General features: G+C 40.0%; 1 protein-coding gene across 1 annotated transcript; it reads right to left on the reverse strand.

The window, feature by feature from the left end:
* Window positions 1-16: 16 nt before the first annotated feature.
* LOC120050382 lies at window positions 17-6,741 on the reverse strand. Its single transcript, XM_038996968.1, has 9 exons — window positions 6,428-6,741; window positions 4,753-4,887; window positions 4,420-4,517; window positions 4,250-4,298; window positions 4,059-4,159; window positions 3,686-3,772; window positions 3,450-3,551; window positions 3,120-3,239; window positions 17-767 (listed from the first exon to the last, which is right to left on the reverse strand). Exons 1-9 carry the CDS (start codon window positions 6,594-6,596, stop codon window positions 717-719), a joined length of 912 nt encoding a protein of 303 aa, XP_038852896.1. The 5' UTR covers window positions 6,597-6,741; the 3' UTR covers window positions 17-716.
* Window positions 6,742-9,648: the final 2,907 nt, after the last annotated feature.

Here is a 9,648-nt window from a genome sequence, read left to right on the forward strand (position 1 = left end):
GTGCAATTAGAGAGAGTGACTCACCCTCTTGGATTTTAATGTGCAAGCCAACCTGACAGCACCAACAGGAACAACCTATTCAATGTTATCAACTTTACCGTAATTAATTACCCTTACAGGAAGTTTGTGGATGACAATAAGGCATTAGAACATACATTTACTATGTATTAGACAATGATCAATCAGCTATATTTTATACAGATAAAAATACCTATAGTCGCATGTTATGTCATCATTGTAGTACATTGTATATACAAATGTTAGTGGCCACCTGAAGAGCAGCTTACTGTATCAGTGCTCGTTTGTGCATCGGTCCTCATGTTGAAAAGCTTTTTGTAAATACTATAGTTACACTTCCCATTGTTATATACCCATTTATGTGTGTGTATATATATATATATATATAAAAAAAAAACTGTTTATGTGCATCACTACCATCACAACTGATTTGAACACCATCAGAATGTGTAAAACCTTAGATCCAGAATTGTTTTGAGTGTGGTTATGCACGCATGGGAGTTTGAAACAGTAAATGAATCAATGGATACAAGTGCCAATGAGTGCTGAAATCCAGCTAATCGATGACTTATCTACCACCTATGGGACAAAAGTCAGCAGAGTGTAGTGTTTTGGTCTACTACTGCGTTAGTTTAATGGGTTTATCAGTTGTCTGAGCTGAGCATCAATCGTCTGGGCTGGGGACCATAAAACGGACGTCATTTGACATGCAGATGAAAAGGGATCCCGCTGAAGCCTTTACAGCGGAGCTGAGGAGAGAACAAAGACAGCATTCAGAGGTCCATCTATCCACCAAAACAGGGTTTAATTGGCACTATGAATCAGCATCCAGACTATGTTATGACCTCAAACAACGTGCTATTCAAAGTGCTCTGAACAAATTAAGGGAATCGTTCACAAACATTGGCACATTCTAAGATCTGATGACAGTATCTGTAATGTGTTTTCAGACCCTCGCTTGGTTGTATTCTCACGGGGCAGAAATCTCAGAGATCAATTGGTAAACACTGATTTAACACCCAAAAATACCCCCGCACAATGTCTATTTGCGCCTCTCCCCGATGGAAACTACAAGTGTAATGGCTCTTACAAATGCAGATCCTTCAAACACCCTCAAACAGGGAAACAGATCCCAGTCAAAGGTGTTATCACGTACTGAACTCCACTAACGAAAATTATGTGGGTAAAACGAAGCGTGAATTATAAGTAAGAATCTCAAAAGCACCATTAGGTGCAAAAACTCTACATACCCAGTTGCGGCCCACTTTTTGGAAGCAAACCACTCTATTTTGTCCCTTCATTATATCGGCATCGAACAAGTCCCCTTCCCTAGGAGAGGGAAAATGTATTGTTAAAACGAGAGGCTGCCTGGATCTTTAATTTAAAGACCCTTGCTCCCGTCGGTCTCAACGTAGACTTTGATCTGAAGCCATTCTTGTGATTTTGCTATTCATTGTAAATGTTTGTAGGCCTATGTAGCCAAATTGTATCTATGATCGTATGTTATCCGTTCATGCTTTTTAAATGTTCTATTTATATCTGTAAATTAACCAATATAATCAAGCCACACCCAGCCATGATTACAGACACCTGTGTGTCCCTTGAAACTATATAAACTAGTGACCCGCAGTGTTTCTCATTATACCCTGATGACGACAGCTTGTCTGTCGAAACGTTGGTTATTAAATTATTGCATCTGAGCTCCTAGAGTATTGCGGTTCTCCTGTTCTTTTTCAAATGACCTCAAACAAGACTTGCTTTAAGTCTGGGTAACTCCTGGTGCTATATCATCTATAATCAAAGTGTCACGTTTCACTGGCTTCTTTAAACCTCTAAATGTCTAAGGAGGAGGGGGGGATTGTGGAATTGTTTTGAGGTGGTGATTTAAAATGAGTTTGTAGCTCAAATGGTTCGGACACTACAGACAGAAGTTGGCACATCAGCATTACCAACTTCAGATGAGTCACCATCGTGTTCGTGAGAGTCTCCCTTTTCCATAGAATAGAAAGGTCAAACCGTAGGCCAAACCGTTTCGTCAGAAGACCGATTTTCGGGATGTCTCATGGTCTGACAAACACCGCTGTAGCTCGGCAACCTTCCATCGGAGATGCGGAAGGCCGACAGGTGGATGCTGCTTAAATTGACGGATTCTTTACAAGGCACAGTTATACAGTGCATTCGGAAGGTATTCAGTTTTGTATTTGTAATACATTTGCAAAAAAATCCCAAAACCTGTTTTTGCTTTGTCATTATGGGTTTTGTGTCAAACCGTATTGATTTTTTTTATTTTTTTTTCATTTCAGAATAAGGCTAGAAAATATTTGAAAAAGTCAAGCAGACTGAATACTTTCCCGAATGCACTGTATAGTGGATATAATCTCGGATCCACAAATGGTCTTGAAGTAAGAGTGCTGGTCTAGGATGAGATCCCCCTTGTCCATATAATCTTATTAATTATGTAAAAAGGCTAAACTTATTCTCCCCTAAGAAAAAAATTAAAATAAATAAAACTGATTCTAGATTAGTGCTCCAACTCAGACATCTTGTGAATATGGGCCCTGAAACCTGTTAATAAAGGTTACCTGCTTCTATGTAGTGAATGGTAGTGGGGGAGACCGGGGAACAAAGTAACACGGGCACATAGTAACTAAATAACTCAAATTAGAAATAACTTTGACGGCTGTTATTCAATGTGCTAATGTATCTACAGTACCTGCCTAGGAAATTTTGCTTAAATCCATAAATAATTGTTTTATTGACCCCCCCCCCAAAAAATGTGGTTGAATTCTAAATATTCTTGCTGGCTCTCTTTTTTGATTATTGACCTGCAGAACATTTCCCATGTATCTAATCATGTATCATTGTTATCAATAAAAATAGGTATTTTGATTGGTATAGTTGATGACAATAATTATTAAGACTCGGATTAGAGTTGTAATGGGGGTTAATTGTAACATTTGTTACAATTAAATCCTTACCTAAAATTCTAATCCTAACCCTGATCCTAACCCATATTATTTTCATACTAAGCAAAAGCCTAAAACTTTTACTTTGTTCCCTGGTCTCCTCTACTAAACATAAACGTCATGTTGATATGTTACCTGTTCCTGGGGTATCATTCCTGTGCAACTGAACTTGTTCCTTCTCACAGAGTCCAGGTGGTAGTTTGGGGCTCCGCTCCCTGGCATCCCCCAGGTGCAGAACTGCATTGTCTCGTTGTGCTGCCAACGACAAGGCGATTGAAGTGCAATCTGTCAATGTCCGTCCTTCCAATTGAGTCAATCACTATCAGTGACCATTGTTGTGTATAATTATTCCAAACAATCATGAAAAAATGAGGATCATGTGACTAAAAAAGGTGACAAGTTCCTGTCCGATCTCTATATAGAAGGTATGGGTAACATAGAATCATTATGCTTGCGATGACTCACAGTTTGTTCGGCGGTGGTAATCCTTCTCCTCTCCCTCACTTTTTGTTGTCTCTTCTCCTCCACCTGCTGACACAGGTCTTTGTAGTAGTGCATCTTTCTTTCCTATAAGTTACAGCATATTGGTCATGGAGTATGGTTCAACATGAAAAAGAAAAACAGCAAAATTAGCATGATCTGCTCTTTTAACATGGACAAAAGCTTATTTTGGGGGGCACACCAATTTCTAAAGTGATTACCTCTCTGATGATGGCAGAATGCTTCCTGGTTACTACTGGTGGGATCCTGATGTCAGATCCTGGCTGAGAAGAGGTTGATGGTTTTCCCTAGATTAAAGATGTCAATATATTTTGTTATGGCAGAGCCTATCCTACGTGGTCCACATATGAATAAACTTAGCATGTTGGATGATTGAGTCAAATGTAGAGCAACACTGGCCTCCTGTGTTTAATTGAAGCTAGTACATGTACCACTACTGGCTCATTATCAATGATGTCAGTAAAAAAAGCCAACGGCTATAAAAATGTTGCTTAGTTTATTCAGGACTGTAAAACTTTAATGACATTCTCACTATATCAATACCAACATGATATCAATAAAGGGTTCTGATACCTTTGTGAGTCTGGATGAATAAGCAAATGAATCCGTGTTGTTGCTGCCATCAATGTTGGTTAGACTTGCATTGCCTTTCAGCATCAGTAAAGGCCTACCGACTAAAGTGGGAACAAGAACAGTTTACAATTGGGTATGTCCAGTGTGTTTCTTTGTACATTAAAACACAGGGAATTAGTATAGGATCTTACCATGATCTTTTCTGATCACCGTCATCTGATAAATTGATTGTTCCCTTCTCTGAAAAAGAAGGTAAATACAGGTTACCACTGTACCATTGTGTGTGTGTGTGTGTGTGTGTGTGTGTGTGTGTGTGTGTGTGTGTGTGTGAACATCATCTCAGTTACAGTATATTACTCACCTGGCTGTTCCTAGATGTGGATACATTGAAGCCCTTCCGTACTGGGAAGGGGGCTGGTCTAACACATTGGCTTAGATTGGAACCACACCTTGAAACATCTGAAATGTGGCATCATTTGATTAATTTAATCTATAGTACAAAGCATGTGAAATAAAAAAGATCATACTACTATACTTATATACAAATATATTTTCTGGCATTAATCCTGAACGCCTGTGACCGATTATGACTGAATAGGGCCCCAGGCCTTTCCAATAGATGCTATCCTATCTGTCTCTTTGTTGTAGCGTTCAATACATTTTATTTTCAAATCCCACTATCAGGCTGACTCACCAGGCTTTTTGTCTTTCATGTCCGTGACTGTGTAGTCAAACACATGCTTGGTTTTCCTGTACACTATGTCCTGCAGGCTTTCCGTAGGGGAGAACAGCGAGAAAGGAGGTCCTGATCTTCTGCAGAGCCTTCGCACTGCAAAACACAGGAAGTGACAGAGGACCATGACACAAACCAGGTGGCTTCACAGAGGAAACCTCCATTAAGACACTCCATCATCATGATAGTACCAAAACACAGACATCATGGGATGACTCAATGGGAGGCAGATATTTCATAAAAATGATCTATGATCAAGGATTATTTGTAATTATACTGATTAAACGACACCAGCCTGGGGACGACCCATCTTCAACCTCCCTTAGTGTCATTTATCATAATCAATGTTTGAGACTCAAATCTCTTGAAACTAACTTATGTCATCAATGTGATTGATGATAACGCATACCTCCATTTGTAACAGTAATGTTTAAATGACTAATAATAATAATAATAATGATCTCACTTCTGTCCCTGAGGAATGCAGCCTCATATCCCTCACTGAAAGGCTTTAGTGGTAACTGAAAGCAGATAGCGTAAACACAGTGAACCACAGCGGCCCTAACAGCAAGGGCTTTCAGTAGGTTTTGAGAAATCTCAAATGCAGTACTTGGCTAGAGCCTATCTACATCAAGCAAGAACATGAAACAGAAAGTATGGCATAACCTTAGGTAACGAGCAAGTTTTTTAACGTATTATAACATACAACATTCATGCTGAAATTTCAGAGAAAATACAAGGGGAAAGAGTGTATAATGACGTACGGGTGGTAATTATGGGCACTTGTCCTTGATTCAGACAGTACGTTGCAGAGGAGGCTGGAGGGAGGAGTTATACGAGGACGGCTCATTGAAGTGGCAGCAATGGAAAAAAACGGAACGTATCAAACACATTAAACATATGTAAATCACATGTTTGACTCTGTTCCATTCCAGTCATTACAATAAGCCAGATCTCCTATAGCTCCTACCACCAGCCTCCTCTGGTACGTTGTGACTCACCAGTATCTTGGCCTGATCTTTCATCCTTGTCTGTGTTTCTGGTACACTCATCCCTTATAAAATAAAATGTCATGCTTTTTCAAATGCCAACATTTACAGTATACTGTAGGAGAGCAGTTCAAATTGTAAAAGTTATAGGCCAAGTACTGCAGACTGGCATTCTGAGGACATAAGCTAGTTCTTTCTTTGACTGAAAACAAAACAAGTGTCAGTCTGTTTAGGTAGTTCTTAGTTGGCATGAGAGATTATAGGTAGTTGTTGATGTAACAGAACATCATGATTATGTCTACAGTGTACAATGTACCTTTATCACTTTGGAGCTGAATATATTCTTTTGGTGACTCACATTTCTGAAATTCAAAAATCAATTCTATTTCTATATTTGTTTTAATTGTTCAATTAATTCTATATTTCTGTGTCTGCGTCATGGGAGGTCCTTGTTCTTGTTTACCGTTCTTGAGGTCTCCTTTTTATGAACTGGTAACTCTGGGAGTTTTGCCCCCATGACTGACATCCATTCTAAACACAGAAGCAAACAGACTGTAATTGAGAGAAGTGTCAATAACTGATACATTATTTCCACTGCCTATTATCTGTTATGCTAGTTGTATTGTACAGAGTGAAATAATTATTACCTTCTGTGACTTCTGGTTTTGTTGTATGTTCAGCGATTCCCTCTGTATCATCATAGTCATCACCATCATTATAATCCAAGGTCACAGTCCTGAAAGAAGTCTCTTGATTCTTAATGCCGCGTTCAAAACAACTGGAAACTCGGAATTCTCCAACTTCCCGAGCGTTCATGACAAAAATAGTTTTGAACAATCCAAGTGAACTCGGGTAGCTTTCTCGAGCTCTGACTTCCTGACCTGAAGATCACTGACGTCATGATATGACATCGTTCCTCCCGAGTTCCCAGTTGTCTTGAAAGCACCAGTTCATGGCCTATGTTGGCCAATCACTGTAAGTACTAGCATGAGAAGGGGATAGCTGCAGCCCAATATGGCGGCCAGAGACTGGGTGTGTCGAAAGAAAGTAGGCGTATCGAAAGCGCACATGTATTGGTCTGACTTTCTGTCAGCGAGTGCAGATATTTGTGGAAACATGACTGTGTATGAATGCGCATCGAAATTAATTTGAGGACGTTTGGGAAACTCAGAATGGTGGTGTCGTGAAATAACTCAGGCAGTGGAAAAACATTGCATGTAAATGCACGTATCTTAACATGCTTTCATGTTGTAAACATTTTACATGTATCCCATTCCATTGCAATTGTATAAGCTAGTGTAAGCAATGTCATTATTAAACTTGTCGATGCCCCATTTCTAAACACAAGGGCAGACATGGGTTGCGTGCCTGGCTGCAGTTGATGACCAATTTACGAAGTGAGCTTCCCGGGAAAATTGCCTACACTGATACCCGTCTGATACTACTAGCACGTTACAAAATCAGGAGATTACAATTAGGTTACCCTGAAGGCAGATCTTCATGTTTCGTCACGATTGCTTTAATATAAGTTAGAGGTGTGTAGGTGAAAATTATTGAGACTAAACAATACTGTTCATGGCACTTAGTACAAGGGGAACAATTTGCCATGTTCGCTTTCATAAAAGTTTGAGTTGTATGTGATTAAAAATGCTTTAGCATCCTCCATGCACTTCCGAAAAGCGACTGAACAAAATAGGCTACTCTAAACAGTGGCACTGGCAAAAACCCGGTTCAATCAAAATGTATTTTTCCCATTTCTTTCGACACGCCTACTACTCCGAGACCAGTCCGGGACGCTGCTACCTATACTTAACTAGCATGCCAATAAACGGGAAGTACTCACCTGCGCAGCACAGATTCACACCCTTTGCGGTGTCCAGGAGTGTGGCTGCTCCTCATACTGGCTCCACGTGTTGACACACTCACCCTCCCTTGGTCCGTCTCACCAGTGAGACAGAAGAACTCCTTCGCGACACTTTTCATCTCCACACTTCGCCTGCCCTTCATCCAGTGCACAGACAACATTTTAATTGTCAATCAGCACTAAAAGGCATCACGTGCATTCACAGATGAATCAGTTGCCATAGAGAATCTAACCAAAATTCCCCAAAATGCACTCACATGTAGATTGTAGGATCAGGCCAAGAGTCACAAACGAAATTGCAAAATCAAGTCGGTTTCTAAACAAGGAAGTGGTTACGGGTGTGGCTAGGGAATGACCAGGGTGGACCCCACAGCCTATACACATCTCAACCATGGAACCTTGTGGTTTACGACATTAACATTATACGTTTATTGTCAACCAAATTCAAGTCATAGATTTGACTATCGAAATAACTCTTCACTTCTTGAAATGAACTCTGTCGGTCTATTCTTTCTTACATAACTTTATTTTGTCTTTATTTTATTTAGGGTGATGATTTAACATGGGCAGTGGCATAAACATCACTCCAAGTGGTTTCCTACAATATGAATGAGGGAAGCATAGAATGACATTGCCTGCCCTACAGTACGCAAAACCCATGCATGTGGAAAAATACACACCACAATTGATGGACACTGCATTTCCTGAGTAGGATTGAACTGGTCACTTTCCGGAGTCTCCATACTTTCCCTTGATGGTAGATCTGATGTAGGCCAACTTTTGAAACAAACCAAATCATGAGAAGTAATTCAGTAGCCTACAGCATTAATCAAGGTGATATATCATTGATTTATGAGAATAAATCAAAATGCAGGCAGACTGCTTAACTATAGTGGTCATAATAAACATATTTGAGAGCTTCTTCATTAGATAAAACAACTCAAATAAAATAATTTTAATTCATACAGTCAATACTTACAAGAACTGATCTTATATAACACTCGCACATAAAATAATAATTTTGGACCGCAGACGACTCAGATGATAGAAACCGATCAGAAATGGGAATTTGGGAGAAAGCGACATAGATGGTGTCGCGAATGGCGCTAAATTGATCTAGAACATTGCGATCTACTTTATCCTTACGTCATAAATGCCAAATGCCATGACAACGCGCGTCTCTGATTTCTTCATCAAGTAGGCCTAAACTGCGCACTGCTTTCATTCATGTTTTCCTCGTTTCTGTGACAGTAGCCTACTGGTTGTATCCACGAGGGGTCAGTGCACAACCACTGATTTCCCTCAGGTTGAGAACCCGTTCTAGCAAAGTCGATGTACGAAAATGTAATAGTATACTAAACAACGCTCTTGAAGCGAGGATGCAAGTGTAATAGATTAGAAAATAGCCAACTGTGTCTTAAAGGCTACAGACATTCAAATCCTTTACTGCAGCACGAAACAGATAGCCTATTGGTATTGATTGCATAGGGTCATAAGCTCCACACGATTCAAGTCCAAACTACTAACAATAAAGGCTTACGTCAAATAATCATCACTTTATTACCCTAAGAGAAGCCATTTCAATCTAATAGCAATAAATAGGCAACTGACTGTAAGCCAAATGCCCCCCTCTCTCTCACACACTCTCTCTCTCACACACACACACACACACGCACACATACTATAGACTTACCCTACACAATCTTATAAAACTGGTGCGGGTGGAGAAGGTGTGGGTGTGCTTCCAACGAGCAGACAGTATTTTCTGGCAGGCGCACACAGATATTTCTCACAGAAATGGTCTTCTCTCCACACAAGACAAGAGGCTGCTGAAAGGAACTTTTAATTGGGGGAAGGTGCCACAGGGGCATGCAGTTAATCATAGCAAAGTGAAGGAGAAAGACAAGACAGAAGAAAGATGATTTGGGAAATAGTCACCATTCAATGAGGAGTGTGGAGACTTTTGAGGTTGGCCTGAGGAAATCATGACCCAGCATTTTCTGT

Source organism: Salvelinus namaycush, chromosome 7 (genome assembly GCF_016432855.1).
Source record: "Salvelinus namaycush isolate Seneca chromosome 7, SaNama_1.0, whole genome shotgun sequence".
Taxonomy (NCBI): domain Eukaryota; kingdom Metazoa; phylum Chordata; class Actinopteri; order Salmoniformes; family Salmonidae; genus Salvelinus; species Salvelinus namaycush.